Source organism: Protopterus annectens, chromosome 1.part2 (assembly GCF_019279795.1).
Source record: "Protopterus annectens isolate FY-2018-M chromosome 1.part2, PAN1.0, whole genome shotgun sequence".
Classification (NCBI taxonomy): Eukaryota; Metazoa; Chordata; order Ceratodontiformes; family Protopteridae; genus Protopterus; species Protopterus annectens.
In genome coordinates this window covers 90,485,416-90,506,471 of record NC_056727.1, presented here as the reverse complement: position 1 = coordinate 90,506,471, position 21,056 = coordinate 90,485,416, and the positions used below count along the sequence as shown (strand labels likewise).

At 41.0% G+C, this 21,056-nt stretch overlaps 1 protein-coding gene across 4 annotated transcripts in view; it reads left to right on the top strand.

Moving 5' to 3' along the window:
* LOC122788049 (proto-oncogene c-Rel-like) overlaps positions 1 to 21,056 on the top strand; it is a 2,508,512-nt gene that overhangs the window by 2,266,271 nt on the left and 221,185 nt on the right. Inside the window, exon 10 of one of the 4 annotated variants that reach the window (XM_044054981.1) lies at positions 5,168 to 5,330. The exons of 2 other annotated variants lie outside the window; for them this stretch is intronic. In XM_044054981.1, coding sequence (XP_043910916.1) covers positions 5,168 to 5,330 — 163 coding nt within the window. Of the gene's footprint in view, positions 1 to 5,167; positions 5,331 to 21,056 lie in introns of those variants that run through there. One more of the 4 variants, XM_044054994.1, reaches the window with a different exon arrangement.

Here is a 21,056-nt window from a genome sequence, read left to right as displayed (position 1 = left end):
TTAATAATAGAGCTTTGGCTGAAAGGACGAATAAGCTGATTTTAAAGGGTCTTCTACCATTTTTTGCATGTTCGGACTCCAGAGCACCATCATCCTGTTAATATCTTGAGGAGATTCAGCAGAGAAATCTAAAGAATCAAGATTGCTCTCCTTTGACCGCTGTCCTCCCTTGATCTCTTTGGGCTCTGCTTCGCCCGAGAAGGTATCTACATTTTTGGCTCCAACAGTCTCTAAAAGCTCAACTCCAACTAAAACAAAGTCAAAATTGTTGGATCCGTCCCCTTGTTTAGACCTGACCAAGTCAAAATCTAAACCTCCAAGGTGCTCTCCTGTACCATTCTCCTCAAGGCTTCACTCTCCATTCCTGTAAGACATGTCTTGATGAGCTTCCTGTGGCTCGACTATACAACAAGCTGTGTTACGTGAGAGCATGCTTGAGTAGAATTTTCTTATTCATAGAACATAAAGGTGTAGTGACTTTTTTTGCAACTCAAATTGGACAATAACGGCTATGTACAATATTAATGTGCAATTTTGTTGATACAGCTGTAATGAGTTCATCTGGACTATTGGATATCTTACAACTACTTATGGCAAAGGTTGTTTTTACATCAACTGTGGAGCCATTTTTGTTTCACTGTTTATGATATATTTAGGTGCCATTTTCCAACGGGCCTGCAACATAGTTATGATTTTTTTTGGACATTCTTTTCAGTGATACCATTAAGGTTATTTATTGGACTGTCTGGGAATTGAAAATGTTTTTTTGCTTAACATTAATAATTCTTCACTAAACATCGAGTAATACTTTTGGATATTAACTTTGTCATATGTCGGTTATTTTCAGATGGGTTATATTGGTAACCACTGTATAGCAATGTGTATCTAACAAGTAATATTGTTAACAGTTCAAGATTGTTTAACTTGTATATTTTTGGAACTTGTTACCGTGTGTATTGGGACTCCTAAATGAGTATCACATCTCAGCTTTTGAACTCATCCCAGGACCTTTTCATATCACATAAATATTACTACAGCACTAGTTTTGATTTCTTATATAAAATACATTGCATTAAGCTCACCTTTATTTAGGAGTTGGCTTTACCATCAGGGGGACATACAACAGGTTTTACTAACCTTCCCCCCCCTTCTTCTTTCTTTTTTACCCTGCCTTTTGGTGGTATATAGTTAAACATCAAAACATATGAAGACCCTATTTTCAATCTAGATATATTGGGCTTTGTTGACAGATTCAGCTGTAGTTTCTGAATATTATTTCATGATTATTAATCAGTATATTTACCACCCATTTACACATGTTTTCATCAGGCCTAATTTTGGCTTTATATATCTTTCAAAAGCTTATTGCTATTTGCCAATAGCAGTTGACATTTAATTGATACGCAGGGACAATTATTGTCCAGGATTTAGTATTCAGTCACAAGTGGATCTGGACGTGGCACAGTTCTTTAATTCACCTATTTGAAGGGTCTCATATATTTATACATCACAGTTAAGGCCAGAGAGGATGTTCATCCATTTGAACTTTAGTTTGGGTGTATTTAGATACTGAGACACCAGGATTTCATATTGATCAAAACTTTTGTTTTGTCAATTTGGTGATCGAGTTAATAACTTGTTCTTTACAGTAGCCACTATTGCCCAGATCTTAGATTGGATTTGTTTGTTATTAGGACGTGGTACTGCATCTACATTTTATATATATATATTCCTTACAATTTAAGTCTGTTTTTGGCTTGCATACATGTTGGACTTTGGGTGATATCCTTCTTTTCAAAAATTTGTTAAGGTTTTATACCTTACGTTGTTCTTTAGCTGCAGTTGACTCTGTTTTCTTATATTTTTTCTTATACTATTTCTTTTTTCATCCATTACCAGTCTAATATAATGGATATTTATCGGATCCTGGCTGGGCTTGATTCTGATAAGAAAGATTTGGGTATTTTTGGGATTGGGGAACGGCATAATGACAATAGTACAAATATTATTGAAAACCCATGAACCCATTGTGACAGGCTATTTCAACAACTTAATAGAAACATGAAAATGCTAAGATCTAATGTATGGCACCTCAAATTATTTAAAGTGTACGTGGCCAAAGGGATAACCCCCAGAGGGCTCAGAGTCAAAATTCAGCCATTAGTCACTTAATTGGATGAGCAACTAACCAGTGAATGGTCGACAATACAAAAAAATTGTTCTATGAGATTTGTGGAAACATTATCTAGATACTATGAGCGAATCATTGATAGGGAAATTACTAATGTCAGTAAATTATGTGACGAAAGTAATCAGTATATGGCTCAACCTTTTTATTCTACCCAATTGACTAAACTTAGTTTGGATTTATTAGCCGTTGAACAACAGCTCAAAGATAGGAAACTCAAAAAATTTCAAAGAGATCAAACTGATTATGACAAAGGTCATCCTTTTCAACACACCAGACATGTTAGGTTTGGAGGAAGCTATAACAAAACCAATACCACCCCCAAACGGAAACATCCCAAGTCCATTCTTAGAAAACGTAGTACATATATGGATTCATCTGGGGGAGATTCTTCTTCTGGTACAGATTTGGACACACAGCAGACCCCAGACTCTACCACTCATAAACGTAACAACAGTTTGGTTCCTTTAGGCCTTACAAGAGGGGAGGCAGAAAACATCGGAAAAATAAAAAGTTTGGAGGGTTTGATGGAACTTTTAACGAACAAATAAATATTGGTCCTAGTACAAATGTATTAAACATTTCTGATGTAACATTATCTGACTCACAAACAACTCTATTAAATAAAGTTTTTTTTTTTTTATGCCGGGTTTTTTTGTTCCAGAAGATACATTTGCACAGGATGTGATAGCATTTTGTAGACTGCTCAATCTTAAATTGTATTTCCATGATAATACCGCTGATGGTTCAACTGTTGATACATTTAAATACCACAAATCCACCTTTGTCCCACCAATGCATCCTTGTGTGAGTCTTTTCCAAAACAGTGTTCTCAAAGATTTATACTTTATATCTAGTATGACTCACCCCAGGTCTAATAATCTCTCAAAGTCTGATATGCTAACTTTACAGGAACTTTACAACAACAAGAATTTGGTAATCATTTCTGCTGACAAAGGTGGTGCTGCGGTAGTTATGAACTGGGCACAATATGATGCTGAGGCTCTGAGACAATTGGATGATGCCAGATACTACACCAAAATGCCTCTTGATCCATCACCTATGTTTAAACATCAAATTGAAGAATTTTTGGATTCAGCAGTAGATAATGGCATCATCACACAAAACACTAAAAATCATTTCACATTGTCAGATCTGAATAGTCAATACATTTATTTCTTACCAAAGATTTATAAAGACCCTCAGAATCCACATGGTCGACCAGTAGTGGCAGGCAGTGGTTCTTTGACTGAACCATTGTCAGAATTTTTAACCCAACATCTAAAACCATTATTGAGATGGGTAAGATCCAGAATTCAGGACACTACAGAATTCTTAGGGATTATAAATGAAATGCAAATTGAGGATCATTGGTTGCTATGTACATTAGATGTCTGTGCATTATATACAACTATACCACACTGGGCAGGGCTTGATGCCGTTGAATACAGGTTACAAAAATCTGAGTTATACAAACCCGGCTTGAACACTTTCCTCATTTGTTTAACTGAACACGTTCTCACCAAGAATGTTTTCTTCTATGGTCAACAATGTTATCTCCAAATACGGGGCACTGCAATGGGTGCATTGTTTGCTCCCATATATGCAGATCTATATATGGCCTACATAGAAGAACAAATTGTCTATGAAAATGTTACACACAACATTTACTTGGGGGAAATTGATATATGGCGTAGATACCTGGATGATTGCTGGATGGTGTGGAGGTCTGATGTTGAAGACCTGATGGAATTTGTGAAGTATCTCAATGATAACAAGTGGGGTTTACAATTTACTGTCAACTATCATTCATGCAAAATCACATATTTGGATGTATTGATCAGCAGGAATGATGACAACACTCTTCGTACTGAAGTATTTCGAAAATACCCAGAATATAACACCTTACTTCACGCATCCAGCCCATATTACCAAAACCATTCCCAAGTCTCAATTCACCAGAATGAGACGTATTTGTTCAGACGAACATACCTTTGACTTTTTTCGTAAAGATTTCGCTGATAGGTTTCAGGAAAGAGTTTGCAGCATGGGCTATGTACACACGGCAAGCAATCATGCTGCCAATTTAGATAGAGAGGACCTTCTCAAATACAAACATAAATCGCAACACAAAAATAACACCTTACGGTTTATCACTACATATGGTAGGAACACCAACAGAGTCATTGATGCCATCAGACAACATTGGGACATTCTTTTAGCTGACAATGTTTTGTCACAACATTTATCTGACACCTGCAAGTTCTCATTCAGAAAAGGGAAGCATCTTGGATCTTACTTTAATCATTACAAACATCATCATGAATCAATACATCACAATATGATCCAGACTTCCATTTCTGGAGATAAGTTAGTTGGCTGTATGCCATGTGGCCACTGCAGCCATTGTAAACATGTGTTGAAGACTAAACAATTTTCCAGTAGTAATTGTGGGACTATATTTGACATAAAGTTTTTTGCAAACTGCAGTACAGATTGGATCATATATTTGGCTTCCTGTAGCTGCCATGCATTGTATATAGAACAGACATCTAGACCCCTCAGATTACGCATCTCTGAACACCTTAGTGATGTTAAATGCAAAAGGTTGAGCTATGCTCTTTATAAACACACTTTAAAACATACCACAGAAACATTTAATTTCACTATCATTGACAAAATAGTAGGTGATAGAACTAATAAATCTGGATGGCACAGCAAATTGAATATCAAAGAGAAAAAATGGATTGTAAAGTTAGGTGGACTGTTCCAGCCTGGTCTAAATTAATATTTATGAAAAGAAACATTTATGAAAATGAATATTTATGAGCTCACCAATGAAATCTTTTGACTAATTATCTGTAATTGTATATAAGGACTACAAGATGTTTTGGCAAACTAACACTGATGAAGGCTAGGTCAATTCCATAGCCGAAACCTTTCTGTTATTTCTTGTTTTCTAATAAATTATTTACACAGCTCACAGTTGCTGGCTTCTGTTTTTGGTGAGCTGCCTGTCCAGCATATGCATCATCTTCATTCAAGTCATCCAGGAGCCTTTCAGGTATCTGAATGAAGAGATGATGAGTCAACAAGCAAAGAAGATTAATATTGCTGGAATTGAATTCATCCTCAAGTCTTGGTGAGTACCTTCATGAGGTGGACCCTGTTTTTTTTTACAAGATATCACCAAGACAACACTGATATATAGACTATGTTTTATACAGCATATAGCATGTACAGAAGTGGGTTAAAAAAAGATAGCTGGGCTCACAAGAATGAGGATAAAAAATGTCCAATCCTGGTAGGCGAAGTGGTACCAGGACTGGAAAAAAAATGACAGTGTAGAATCCTCAAGACATGAAAACATTCCTACAATACATTCTTATTATCAACAATGATAATAAGAATGTATTTTAGAATTTCCTTATATGGTGATTTTCCTGTTGGGAAAGGTTCACAGGAAGTCATGTGATGATTCTGGAAGTATTTAATGTGAATGAACTTCCAGCAATGTTGTTTATGAGAAAGCTCGCATGTGGTCGAGTGAAAGCGCTTGGAAGATATTGTGGATTTTTACTTTGCCTGGTTACATTAAAGGATCTTTTTGGAGACCTAGCAGCTGTTTGATTTCTTCATCTGCTTATTTTGAAAGCCTTTGTTTACGTGCTTCCGGGTCCTGTGGTTCCAAGTGATTTTCATTCTTGGTTTGATTTTGCTTTCAGATAGAGACCAACCTGCACATCAGTTTCCTAGAAATGAGAGCAGTCCTATATGTGTTGCAGGCATTTCAAGATTTTCTCCCTCTAGAGATGGTTTCATTTCAGACAGACAACATGTCAGTAGTCTGGTATGTCTACAAGAAAGAGAGAACCAGATCATACCCACTTTGCAGGGTGGCAATGAGAGTGTGGCAGTTTATGATCTCTTCCAACCGCTTTCTCTTGGCAGTACATATACCAGGGAAAAAAACAACGTGCTATCAGACAAACCAAAAAGGTCCATCTTAATCTGTCATGAGTGATGTCTCAGCCAGTCAATGGCAAACATGATCATTCACCATTTGGGTTGACTATACTGCAACATTTTTGCCTCTTCCATCAATACCAAATGCAGCAAGTATTTTGACCTGATACCTCCAACAGGGGGGGGGTCACCATGAGGTGTTCTAGTGCATGGTTGCCCCTCCAGTCTACTATATGCCTTTCCACCCACTCCTATTATCCCCAAGTTTATTAGGAAAACATACCACCAGAAGAGCATGGTGATCCTCAATACCCCATTCTGGCCTCACAAAGTAAGGTTCCCTTTTCTATGGTCTCACCTTCTTCACCCACCAAGGGTGTTGGATCCTCATCAGGACCTTCTGTCTCATCCATTCAGGTGGCCTCACACAGACATTCTATCCCTCAAATTGACCTCATTGTTTCTTCATTTCCAGTGACAACTAGAATTTCCAGACTTCCTCTCCTGTTCGTCACATTCTCATGTCATCCAAAAAGCATCCACTAGAAAACTTTATAAAAGTAAATGGAAACAATTCCCTATTTGGGCCCTTCAGAGACCATTCTATTGCCTTTTCCAGCTATTTTTGATTTTCTACTATCCAACTTCAATGAAGGAGCTAGTTATTTGACAGTTAAGGTGCAACTCGCTGCCATCTCGGATTATCACACTGGCTCAGATAGTGCCTCATTGGCTTGTCTTAAATTATGTAAACAAAAGATCCTGTACCTCTATGGGACCTTATGCTGGTTCTTTAGGCCCTTACTCAGCCTCCATTTTGAACCATCAGCCAAAATTGAGTTAAAATATTTGTCCTGGAAAATACTTTTTGTAGTTGCCATTCGTCAACTAGATAAGTATCAGAGCTCCAACCACTTTCTTCTCAACCGCCTTACCTGATTTTTCAGAAGGACAAAGTCTCACTTTGGACTAACTCTTCTTTTCTACCTAAGGTGGTGTCAGAAGCTAGCTGCAGTCAGTCAGGTTACCAATTTCTTTCCAAAATTTTTCTAACAAAAGGAGAATATATGCTTCATTTACTAGATGTTCCTAGATAGCTCAAATTTTACATTCACAGAACCAAAGACTTAAGGAAATCAAAACAACTGTTTGTATTGTTTTCTAGAGCTAAATTTGGCACAACTGGCAGTATCAAAAAGTAATTCTATTCAGATGGCTAACTGATTCCATTGCCTTTGCTATTTACAAAAAACAAAGCGCCTGTCATTACAAAACATCGTAAGTTACACATCCCACCAGGTCTATGACCACTTTATCCGCTTTCTGGGCTAAAACTTATATAGTTGGCAATCTGAGCAGCTGCTACATGGTCAACACTCATACATTTGTAGCTTGTAACAAGTTGGATATATTGTCTAGGAGTAGATCAGATTTTGGCTCACAGTACTCCAGAGTATCCTTCCTTGTGGACCCTCACAAGATGATTCCAACTGGGGATTCTGCCCCATCTGCTGAGGAATGGACAAAAAGACAGCAGATATTATAGTTATATTGCTTACCATAACTCTGCATCTGTGTTCCAGGTTGTCAGATCATGACCTAGAGAGTGGTCAGTATTACTTAAGTCACAGGTACTGGCCCAAATGTTACATAGTCCGTCTCAACAGACTGTTGGTCCACACCCCGTTACAGTTCCTCCTTCAACTCTACCCCAGAGCTTGGAGTTGGAGTCTTCGGGAATGGTTACTGCTACGGCTGGAGGACGGATACCCCTTCTGTTCCTTCAGCCTCTACTCTTATCTCCTCTTGAGACCTTCCTTAGAGGGATTCGTGGTCGGGCTTCCATGGTCTCCTCCGAGGGGTGAGTAGCATTCGACCCTTGTCCGAACCCGCTCTTCCCCTTGGAGCCTCGGCCTTGGTGAGCTCGGCTCCGACATCTGCCTCGGAGACTTCCCTTTCGGTGGTCCCTGGAGTTCCTAGCTCTTCGGAGCGGGTTCTCTCGGACCTGCCTGGGAGGGGAGCATTCGAGGTGATGAAGAGTGTACTGGCCACTGGTATCAGTCAGCAGTCTGTTCCCGTAGCTCCTCCCTCTATAGTACCTGTTGACATCTCTGCCACTTCTCTTGCTACAGGACCCAGAGATCCTCCGCCTCAGGTTTCCCCATTGGGAATTTCCCCCTCTTCCGAGGATTCTCCTGATGTTTCGGGAGATCCTCCTAGGAAGAGGACTTGTAAGAGGAAGCATGTAGACTCCCGGTCTGTCACTTGGATACTGACTTTGATGAGTCAGAGGGATCCCCTAGATCCCTCTCTGAGGATGTCTCCTTCTCAGACATCCTAGAACTCCTGAAACAGAGGGGAAACTGGCCCACCAACAATCCCTCTGAGGATGAGTCAGTATACCTAGAGGCGTTTGGATCTCCGCCCTCCACATCCTGGGTGTCTCGCCTTCGACCCCTTATGCAGGTTATTGCACAGGCGTGGGCAGCTCCTGACTCTGTAGAGCCAGTCCCTAGGAGGCCTTCAAAATTTATCACTGCCCCGTGTGACAAACAATTCCTTACTAAGGGTGTCCCCGCTGATGCCATGGTGGTGGCTGCGCCACCAAAAGGAACTTGCAGATCCTTCCGTGCCCGTCCATCCTCCTAATAAGGACTCTAGGACCATGGATAGGTACGGTAAGCGGATGTTTTCCTCAGCGACCTTTGCTATGCGTTCGCTGAATTACCTATGTCACTTCACCAGACTCCAGAGGGATATCCTTAAGGAGCTGGGTGAAGTAGTTCAGGATCCTACAGCTGCAGGGGCTCAAGAAAAAATTGCTTCGCAGCTAGGAACCCTCAATTCCATTGCAAACTCCTCCATGCGGCTAATATCTTATGCGGATGGAGCAGTAGAGCCGCAGGTACAGGTGTGGCTCTTAGACGCCAAGCCTGGATGCGGCTATGTGATTTTGGATCCCTTTAAGGCGTCCTTCACAAATTCCCCCTTTGATGGGTCAGCTTTGTTTGGCCCTCAGGTGAAGGAAACCTTGACCAGGTGTGAGCAGGACGGCAAGACTCTTTCTGCTGTTGGAGTCCGTTTTCCACCCCTTCTAGACCTTATCCCAAAGGACAGAAGGTGGGAAAATGTGGTTCCGTAAATCCGAAGGAGTCACCCCGGATTCACGTGGTCAGTTTACCCCTAGAGGCAGAGGGGTAACAACAACAGACGCGCTCTAGAGGCAGAGGGGTCCAAGAACCAGGGAAACAGGGAGCCTCTCTGACAAGCCCTTTCAGCATCCCTGAGGTGTTGCCTGGCTGTCCCTCCTTGGAGGCAGTCGGGGAAGATTATCACTGTACCCAGAAGCCTGGCATTCCCTCACTCAAGACAGATGGGTACAGTCGATCATATCCAAGGGTTACATAATTCCTTTCGAGGAAAGTCCCTTCCCCTCAATTTCCCCTTTTTTTTTTTTTTTTTTTGGGGGGGGGGGGGGGGGGAATCTACTCAAGGTTCTTTTGGTCCCCAAAAGACGGGAGACTGGAGACCAATATTGGATCTCAGCAGACTCAACAAGTCTGTCAGGAAGACAAGATGATCCTCAATCCCCTTCTTACAAAGTAAATGGATTCTCAACAATTTCGGATCCTATTCCATCAATTCAGGGCCTCCAGAATTCTCCAGACTTGTTCCTCATTTCCAGTTCATGTAGCCCTCCCTTTGGCTCCTATGCCCTCAGAGACCATTCTGTGCCTGCTATTTTCTACTATCCAACTTCAATGAAGGAGCTAGTTATTTGACAGTTAAGGTGCAACTCGCTGCCATCTCGGATTATCACACTGGCTCAGATAGTGCCTCATTGGCTTGTCTTAAATTATGTAAAGCAAAAGATCCTGTACCTCTATGGGACCTTATGCTGGTTCTTTAGGCCCTTACTCAGCCTCCATTTTGAACCATCAGCCAAAATTGAGTTAAAATATTTGTCCTGGAAAATACTTTTTGTAGTTGCCATTACGTCAACTAGATAAGTATCAGAGCTCCAACCACTTTCTTCTCAACCGCCTTACCTGATTTTTCAGAAGGACAAAGTCTCACTTTGGACTAACTCTTCTTTCTACCTAAGGTGGTGTCAGAAGCTAGCTGCAGTCAGTCAGGTTACCAATTTCTTTCCAAAATTTTCTAACAAAGGAGAATATATGCTTCATTTACTAGATGTTCCTAGATAGCTCAAATTTTACATTCACAGAACCAAAGACTTAAGGAAATCAAAACAACTGTTTGTATTGTTTTCTAGAGCTAAATTTGGCACAGCAGTATCAAAAGTAATTCTATTCAGATGGCTAACTGATTCCATTGCCTTTATTTACAAAAACAAAGGCCTGTCATTACCAAAACATCGTAAAGCACATCCCACCAGGTCTATGACCACTTTATCCGCTTTCTGGGCTAAAACTTATATAGTTGGCATCTGAGCAGCTGCTACATGGTCCAGCACTCATACATTTGTAGCTTGTAACAAGTTGGATATATTGTCTAGGAGTAGATCAGATTTTGGCTCCACAGTACTCCAGAGTATCCTTCCTTGTGGACCCTCCACAAGATGATTCCAGCTGGGGATTCTGCCCCATCTGCTGAGGAATGGACAAAAAAGACAGCAGATATTATAGTTATGTGCTTACCATAACTCTGCATCTGTGTCATCTCTTCTCATCCTTCCTCAACTTCTGACCTTTCCCCTACCCCAGTTGCCTGAATCCTGGTATGACGTGAAGGATAGCCTTTGTTGTGTGGGTTCCAGAGTCTCCTCCTTCTCTGTTCTCTTTCTGTTTCCCATCTTTTACGTGTTGTATTATTTATTCAGAAGTAATATAGGTTGCCCCTTTACCTTTTTTTGGCATGGTATTTGATAATTGGAGAGCAAACTCAATCTGACGTAACTCAAAGTAGTCAAGGGATTGTGGATAAGGGGAGGAGCTCAAGCCATGGACCCTAAAGTCTCTTGAGTGACCGGGGACAGATCCAAGACCCATCAGTTGAGGAAGGATGGAAACAAACAACACAGATGCAGCATTATGGTAGGTACATAACTATAATTTAGTGGCTAATAAGCACACTGCCTGGATGCTAGCAAAAAAGAAATTTAGAGAACCTGAAAGAAAATCAGCCAAAAAGGGTGTAAAGAAAACACTGCCTGGGATGAATCCTGCAGCTGTTCAGCAAAAAGCAGTTCAAGCTGCAGCCTTGGTACAAGACATGACATCAAGTAATTTGGAGGAAAAAATGAATCAAATGTACTCAAGAGGTGATTAAAATAAATGAATCATTAAAGGAGTATATCAACTCAAATAACAAACGGTTAGAATAATAGAAAAAAACGTTAACTAGCTTTCAGGGATGTAGCTAGGATTTTCACATTTGTAGTCACTGCTCCCAGACTGTTGCCCACACCAAACCACATCTCCAACATGGTGCTCTCCACCCACCTTTTACATATTGTTGCCTACACCACACCCCATCACAATGCTACTCTTTCCCATGCCACCATTATTACATGATGAAGCAATAAAACAAAAACAGACAATTACCCCAAATGTACATTTGTCCTTAGTTTAAAAGGACATTTAGCAGTCTCCCATTTTCATTATAGTATACGTTTCCACAGCAGAGCTGTATCTGGACACTCACAAATGCCTTTTAATACATTGCACTATAGCTTCCACATAATCTAGTAAACAAGTCCTAGGAGGCCTTCAAAATTTATCACTGCCCGTGAAAAACAATTCCTACAAAGGGGTGCCCCCGCTGATGCCATGGTGGTGGCTGGCCACCAAAAGGAACTTGCAGATCCTTCCGTCCGTCCATCCTCCTAATAAGGACTCTAGGACCATGGATAGGTACGGTAAGCGGATGTTTTCCTCAGCGACCTTTGCTATGCTCGCTGAATTACCTATGTCACTTCACCAGACTCCAGAGGGATATCCTTAAGGAGCTGGGTGAAGTAGTTCAGGATCCTACAGCTGCAGGGGCTCAAGAAAAAATTGCTTCGCAGCTAGGAACCCTCAATTCCATTGCAAACTCCTCCATGCGGCTAATATCTTATGCTGGATGGAGCAGTAGAGCCGCAGGTACAGGTGTGGCTCTTAGACGCCAAGCCTGGATGCGGCTATGTGATTTTGGATCCCTTTAAGGCGTCCTTCACAAATTCTCCCTTTGATGGGTCAGCTTTGTTTGGCCCTCAGGTGAAGGAAACCTTGACCAGGTGTGAGCAGGACGGCAAGACTCTTTCTGCTGTTGGAGTCCGTTTTTCCACCCCTTCTAGGCCTTATCCCAAAGGACAGAAAGGTGGGAAAATGTGGTTCCGTAAATCCCAAGGAGTCACGCCGGATTCACGTGGTCAGTTTACCCCTAGAGGCAGGGGGGGTAACAACAACAGACGCCGCTCTAGAGGCAGAGGGGGTCCGAAGAACCAGGGAAACAGGGAGCCTCTCTGACAAGCCCTTTCAGCATCCCTGAGGTGTTGCCCGGCTGTCCCTCCTTGGAGGCAGTCGGGGGAAGATTATCACTGTACCCAGAAGCCTGGCATTCCCTCACTCAAGACAGATGGGTACAGTCGATCATATCCAAGGGTTACATAATTCCTTTCGAGGAAAGTCCCTTCCCCTCAAGTTCCCTTCCAGATGTACCACCCGGTCTAAGGGAAATTGCAGAGTTAGAAATCTCAAAACTACTGCAAAAAAGAGCCATTCAGCCAGTTACAACAGACCATTCAGAGCCCGGAATCTACTCAAGGTTCTTTTTGGTCCCCAAAAAGACGGGAGACTGGAGACCAATATTGGATCTCAGCAGACTCAACAAGTCTGTCAGGAAGACAAGATTCCGAATGGTCACTCTTCAGTCAATTCTGCCCTTCTTACAGAAGGACAACTGGATGTGCTCAATAGATCTTCAGGATGCTCTATCACATCAAAATTCACAGACGCTCCAGGAGATTTCTCCGCTCGGCTGGGGTCCAACCATTTCCAATTCAAAGGGCTGGCCTTTGCTCTCACTGCAGCCCCCAGAGTGTGCACCAAATGGATGGCAGTGGTCACGGCTCACCTGAGACGCCAAGGATTCCAGGTGTTTCCGTATCTCGACGACTGGCTCCTGTCAGCCACCACCAGGCATCAGCTTATACAAGCCAGGGATTACACAATAGACCTTTGTTCTCATTTGGGCATCTCAATCAACTTGAAAAGTCATCCTTATCGCCCTGCCAGTCTATTACCTTCATAGGCAAACTTAAACACTGTTCGGATGTCAGCTACCCTTACAGAACAAAGAGTTTCAGACATTCAGAGTCATGTCAGGATCATTCTGGCCAGCAAGAAAGTACAGGCCAGAATGGTTCTAAAGGTATTAGGTCTCATGGCTGCGGCCATTACTCTTCTTCCCTGGCTCGATTCTACATGCCTTCTTCAGTGGATGCTGTTCACAAAAGTGGTCATACCAGCAACTTCCAATGCGCCACCAGATTCTGGTGACACAGACATGCAAAGAGCATCTTGCTTGGTGGATCACATCGCCTCAGGTTCACCAAGGCAGGTACTTTGTACCCCCATCCCCGATAGCCACTGTCACCACGGATGCCTCCCTGATCGGGTGGGGGTCATTATCAGGGCAGGATGGTTCATGGGACGTGGCAGCCGCTCGAGTACCATCTGCACATAAATGTCCTGGAGATGAGAGCAGTGCTTTTAACGTTGCAAGCCCTCAACGACTTTCTTCCCGTAGGGACAATTGCAGTCCACACAGACAACATGTCTGTAGTTTGGTATATCAACAAACAGGGCGGAACCAAGTCCTACCCCTTGTGTCGAGAAGCGCTCAGACTATGGCAATGGGCGATCTCCTCTCATCGGTTTCTGGTAGCAACGCATATCCCTGGGAAAACCAACATTGTAGCGGACAGATTGAGCAGAGCTATTCTCATGCCTCACGAGTGGTCTCTCAAGCAATCTATAGCGGAAGAGATTTTTCTGGAATGGGGTCGTCCATGTTGCGATCTTTTTGCTACTCCCCAAAACAGCAAATGTCCAGACTTCTTCAGCCTCTTCCCTCTATCAGGCCATCCCCCCAGAGACGCTCTGACCCAGGATTGGCCCCAGGGACTTCTTTATGCCTTCCCTCCATTTCCTCTGATCCCTCAGGTGATCCAGAAAGCTACCGTTTTGAGAGCCAAATTGATTCTCATTGCCCCTTACTGGCCACGACAAGTTTGGTTCCCGTTCCTCCATCATCACCTTTTGGTGCAGCCGTGGCATCTGGACCCAGTGCCAGATCTTCTGATTCACCAATCGGGTCAGCTGCACCGGTCAATCCCTTCTCTCAACCTCACAGCATGGTTGCTCCACTTCCTTCCTTAGCCAGGCTTCCTTTGATCTCTAACCCAGTTAGAGACATCATAGTAGCTTCGCCTAAATCCTCTACCAGGAGGATTTATACAAGCAAATGGAAACGTTTCTCTTATTGGGCTAAGGCCCAAAATATTGATCCTTTTACTGCCCCTGTTCAGGCAGTCCTGGACTTCTTAGCAGAGATTTTTCATGCAGGCTCCTCTTCTTCCACAGTCAGAGTTCAATTGGCTGCTATTTCCAATTTTCATGTCGGGATAGCAGATCATAATATTATGTCCCATAGGCTCTGCAGGGCCTTCTTGAAAGGAATTTTCCTACTAAAGCCTCCAATCAGGAATCCTCCTCCTCAGTGGGATCTAAATTTAGTGCTGACATCCTTGATTCTTCCCCCCTTCGAGCCAGCTGTTTCTTGTTCCCTGAAATATCTTTCTTGGAAAACTTTATTCCTAGTGGCTATTACATCTGCCAGGAGGGTGTCTGAACTTCATGCTCTTCGGTTCGACCCCTATTTGGTTTTTCACAAAGACAGAGTATCTTTGAGAACTAATCCAACCTTTTTACCTAAGGTCGCTTCAAAGAACAATCTGAATCAATCCATTGATCTACTATTCAGATAGAGCTGAACAAAAGCTACATTATCTTGATGTCCACCGTCAACTTAGATATTATTTGGACAGAAGAAAAAATTTTAGAAAATCTGATCAACTTTTTGTTTCCTATGCGGATAATAAAAAGGCCTTCCTGTTTCTAAAGTGACCTTGTCCAGATGGCTTTCTTCGGTCATCTCTGAAATTTATTGCTCAGGGGAAAACAGCTGTGCTCAAAACCTAAAGCACATTCAACTAGGAGCTTAGCTACTTCTACAGCTTTTCAAGCTAGACTTCCTTTGGACACTATTTGTGCAGCGCCACTTGGGCCACTCCTCACACTTTTGTTTCCCATTACAAATTGGACTTGGCCTCCAGGGACAGAGCCAGTTTTGGCTCTACAGTCCTCAAGAGTTTGTTCCATTGAGCCACCCAGGATAGAGGTGCTAGGGCGGTCCCATCAAGCAAGAATGAAGGCGATTGACAACTTAACATTAAGATTATGTACCTACCATAACGTCCATGTTAGTTGTCTTCTCCCTTCTTTTGACCTTGGGCAATTCCCCAAACTGGTGTATTATGCAAGTTTCACAGAGGGCAAAGGCATTACGTGGGCACTATAAAACAAAGGCAAATACACCTTGCATAACTACAGATAACTGTTGACACAGGTAAAAATCAAACGCACAGTATCCATGCAACTAGACAACATACATTGTGGTTTTCTCCAAGAATCAAGAAAAATCTGACAAACCCCGTCAATCATGCTAACATATGGATCTCACTTTGACCTGTGGTGTAGTGTTATTGGTTCATAAAGTGAGAGTTTACATCAGACCCAGAAAATTTTATATCCATCAGCCTGGCCAGCATTTCATTTGAAGTCATAGAGACCATCATAAAAGAGATTGTCCAACATGACACAGTGGACTTCTCTTAGATATAGAACAATACGAGTCTCTGAAGGTATACTTTTTTTTTTGATTCTTGTAGAATTCACTGAAGTAGTCAGTGATGTTCTGGCAATGCATGCTGCTTACCCTGACATTAAAACATTTAACATTGTCAATGTAAGGTAATGATTTAAAATGAAATGTTAAATGCCAATCCATACATAAATCAAAGGGTAAAACATTAGTTAAATAAGAAGACATAACAAGTCAGAATGGGGGGTTAGTTGTCCATTCCATCTGGGTTATCATTGGTATCCCAGAGGTCTCTATCCTGGATACATTTCTTTTGAGAACTATTCTTTTCAGATAAAGTGGAAAATAGTTTGCTGATGACTGCAAACTGACTAATAAAATTAGTTCAATAAAAGATACCAAAGTTGTTTAAGACAATCTACAAAAAAAATATCTAGTAGTTGTAACTTCATCTTTATTGTTGCTAAATATAACATCATAACACTTGTCAAAAAAAAACAAATTATTATTACATAAATGGTCAGTTGGTATAAAAAGGACACCATCATTAAAGATCAAGGAATGGACAACAATTTAAATTTTTACCAGAATGTAGTTATCAGAGTGAGAAAAACACTGTATAACACATCTGACTTTTAGTTAATTACTGGTGGGAGCTGAGAAACAGCATTGCTGTTTTATTTAGAAGTAGCTGTATTTAGCTGAAGTGTTTGTGTGGTCTGCATTGCTCTGAATATCACTCATCTCTGACTGCATTCTTCTCACTCCCACCACCCAGTCGTCGTTGTGTTCTTAAATTTGATGGCTTTTGAGTTGCCCTCCCCTACAATAAATTAAATTATCTTGTTTCATCCCTTCCCACTTAACCTAAAAAAAAAAATAAAATTGCACTTTATTCATCTGCTTTTACTGTATTTGTTTCTTCCTACTTTATTACTTTATTTTGCTTTTGCTGCTTGTTCTTAAAAGTACTCAACTCTATTTATTCTGCTGCATTTATTACTGCTTGTTAGTAGCCTGATTAAATTGTAACTGTTATTCCAAGCCTTTTGGTTTAAGCACTTGGGCTTCAGGCCACTTGTTTTACATTAGGAATGTTTATGGTCTACACTCTTGTGGCAGGCAAAGTAGATTACATCCTTCTAAGTTGGGAATTGCTGGTTGAAGGGTTAGTGTCTGTTGTTCTAAAAGTGTCTTAGTTCTGGTTTAAGCACTTGGGCTTCAGGCCAGTTAATTTACATTAAGAAGGTTTGTGGTCTACACTCTTGAGGGAGTAGAGGGTAGATTCAGCCCTTCTGAGCTGGGAATTGCTGGTTGAAGGCTTATTGTGCCTGCTTATTTGAACTGTTTCTTTCTGTAATTGGTGCCCTGTTTGCTTTAGCATAGACTAGATTCAGACTTGCTGAATCTAGCTCTGTTTGTATAACTTTAGCACTAATCCAGGCCGTCTTTTTTTGGAGAGGGTTAACCTGCACCCTAGTGGCAGGAGTGTGCAGCTAGAATTTGTCTGATTGAAGACTGCTGGAACAGGGCTCAGTTCTGAGCTTTTTTATTGGCTAATTGATTAATTTGTTTATATTAGTTTGCTCTTGTTTGCTACTGTTAATAAGTGTGTATCTGTTCTCCTGTGTTAAACCAACCTAAACAGAGTTTAAATAGCTTTAGAATAGTCTTGTTAGAGGTTTTGCTGTATCCAGATTTGTTTGTGTGATTCCCATGTTTCCTGCTACACCATCTTGTGTTGGCCAGGGCCTACCTGCACTTGGTGGGAGTAAGTGAACTGGTTGGAACTGATCTGTCATAGGGTGTTGAGCTAAATGCTCTGGAATAAGGGTTGATTGGTTATTTCCAGTGTTTCTATTTCGTTTTCATTTTTGTGGTATTTAAACCCAGCATTTGCATTGGTTTGTGCTTCTTTGCCTGTCGCTTACCGTCACTGTGCTGTTTTAACCCTTTCATGGTATCTCAGTTTGCATTTTTTCCATTACCAGCACTCCTATTATCCCCAAGTTTATTAGGAAAACATACCACCAGAAGAGCATGGTGATCCTCAATACCCCATTCTGGCCTCACAAAGTAAGGTTCCCTTTTCTATGGTCTCACCTTCTTCACCCACCAAGGGTGTTGGATCCTCATCAGGACCTTCTGTCTCATCCATTCAGGTGGCCTCACACAGACATTCTATCCCTCAAATTGACCTCATTGTTTCTTCATTTCCAGTGACAACTAGAATTTCCAGACTTCCTCTCCTGTTCGTCACATTCTCATGTCATCCAAAAAGCATCCACTAGAAAACTTTATAAAAGTAAATGGAAACAATTCCCTATTTGGGCCCTTCAGAGACCATTCTGTGCCTTTTCCAGCTATTTTTGATTTTCTACTATCCAACTTCAATGAAGGAGCTAGTTATTTGACAGTTAAGGTGCAACTCGCTGCCATCTCGGATTATCACACTGGCTCAGATAGTGCCTCATTGGCTTGTCTTAAATTATGTAAAGCAAAAGATCCTGTACCTCTATGGGACCTTATGCTGGTTCTTTAGGCCCTTACTCAGCCTCCATTTTGAACCATCAGCCAAAATTGAGTTAAAATATTTGTCCTGGAAAATACTTTTTGTAGTTGCCATTACGTCAACTAGATAAGTATCAGAGCTCCAACCACTTTCTTCTCAACCGCCTTACCTGATTTTTCAGAAGGACAGAGTCTCACTTTGGACTAACTCTTCTTTTCTACCTAAGGTGGTGTCAGAAGCTAGCTGCAGTCAGTCAGGTTACCAATTTCTTTCCAAAATTTTCTAACAAAGGAGAATATATGCTTCATTTACTAGATGTTCCTAGATAGCTCAGATTTTACATTCACAGAACCAAAGACTTAAGGAAATCAAAACAACTGTTTGTATTGTTTTCTAGAGCTAAATTTGGCACAGCAGTATCAAAAGTAATTCTATTCAGATGGCTAACTGATTCCATTGCCTTTATTTACAAAAACAAAGGCCTGTCATTACCAAAACATCGTAAAGCACATCCCACCAGGTCTATGACCACTTTATCCGCTTTCTGGGCTAAAACTTATATAGTTGGCATCTGAGCAGCTGCTACATGGTCCAGCACTCATACATTTGTAGCTTGTAACAAGTTGGATATATTGTCTAGGAGTAGATCAGATTTTGGCTCCACAGTACTCCAGAGTATCCTTCCTTGTGGACCCTCCACAAGATGATTCCAGCTGGGGATTCTGCCCCATCTGCTGAGGAATGGACAAAAAAGACAGCAGATATTATAGTTATGTGCTTACCATAACTCTGCATCTGTGTCATCTCTTCTCATCCTTCCTCAACTTCTCGCCCACCTTTCCCCCTACCCCAGTTGCCTGAATCCTGGTATGACGTGAAGGATAGCCTTTGTTGTGTGGGTTCCAGAGTCTCCTCCTTCTCTGTTCTCTTTCTGTTTCCCATCTTTTACGTGTTGTATTATTTATTCAGAAGTAATATAGGTTGCCCCTTTACCTTTTTTTGGCATGGTATTTGATAATTGGAGAGCAAACTCAATCTGACGTAACTCAAAGTAGTCAAGGGATTGTGGATAAGGGGAGGAGCTCAAGCCATGGACCCTAAAGTCTCTTGAGTGACCGGGGACAGATCCAAGACCCATCAGTTGAGGAAGGATGGAAACAAACAACACAGATGCAGCATTATGGTAGGTACATAACTATAATTTAGTGGCTAATAAGCACACTGCCTGGATGCTAGCAAAAAAGAAATTTAGAGAACCTGAAAGAAAATCAGCCAAAAAGGGTGAAAAGAAAACACTGCCTGGGATGAATCCTGCAGCTGTTCAGCAAAAAGCAGTTCAAGCTGCAGCCTTGGTACAAGACATGACATCAAGTAATTTGGAGGAAAAAATGAATCAAATGTACTCAAGAGGTGATTAAAATAAATGAATCATTAAAGGAGTATATCAACTCAAATAACAAACGGTTAGAATAATAGAAAAAAACGTTAACTAGCTTTCAGGGATGTAGCTAGGATTTTCACATTTGTAGTCACTGCTCCCAGACTGTTGCCCACACCAAACCACATCTCCAACATGGTGCTCTCCACCCACCTTTTACATATTGTTGCCTACACCACACCCCATCACAGTGCTACTCTTTCCCATGCCACCATTATTACATGATGAAGCAATAAAACAAAAACAGACAATTACCCCAAATGTACATTTGTCCTTAGTTTAAAAGGACATTTAGCAGTCTCCCATTTTCATTATAGTATACGTTTCCACAGCAGAGCTGTATCTGGACACTCACAAATGCCTTTTAATACATTGCACTATAGCTTCCACATAATCTAGTAAACAAGTTACAGAAGACTAGGTTTTAGTAGCAGTGCTGCAGTGTGACAACCCAGATACCTCCCTCCACCAAGCGTACCCCAAGACTCTTCAGATGGATGCTATTTGTTCTACAATGCTAATGATCTCAGTTCACAAATCTCACTTTTAGCAGTTAATACACTAAGCTAGAAAAAGAAATAAGGAACTGATGGAGGTAAAATATTGTTATTCTGCTTAAAAGGGAAATTAACCATGTTATGTCTAGTATATCATTTAGAAATGGAAAATTCTAAATGTTATCCTTAGCAACATCATAATAAATTAAGTTATACTACTAAAAACATTCATCAGTTCTATATTAAAATAAAATAAATGATACGTTTGCAATCAAAACAAATAAGCACAGAACAATATGCCATGTTTTCTAACACCTACAGTTATAGAATGTACCATTCTGTGTAATAAATATAATTTATCAAGTTAACTTTAACTAAAACTTGTGTTCTGAAAAGTTAACTTATGATTAACATAAGATTACATAACCATTCAAAATCATTAACATCAATTGTTTTTGCAATTCAGATAAGTAACTTGCAGCCAGCATACTTGTAGATATGCAATTTTTTTATCTCACAATAAACTTTTATTGAATAATAATTAAAATCCATTTAATGAGCTAT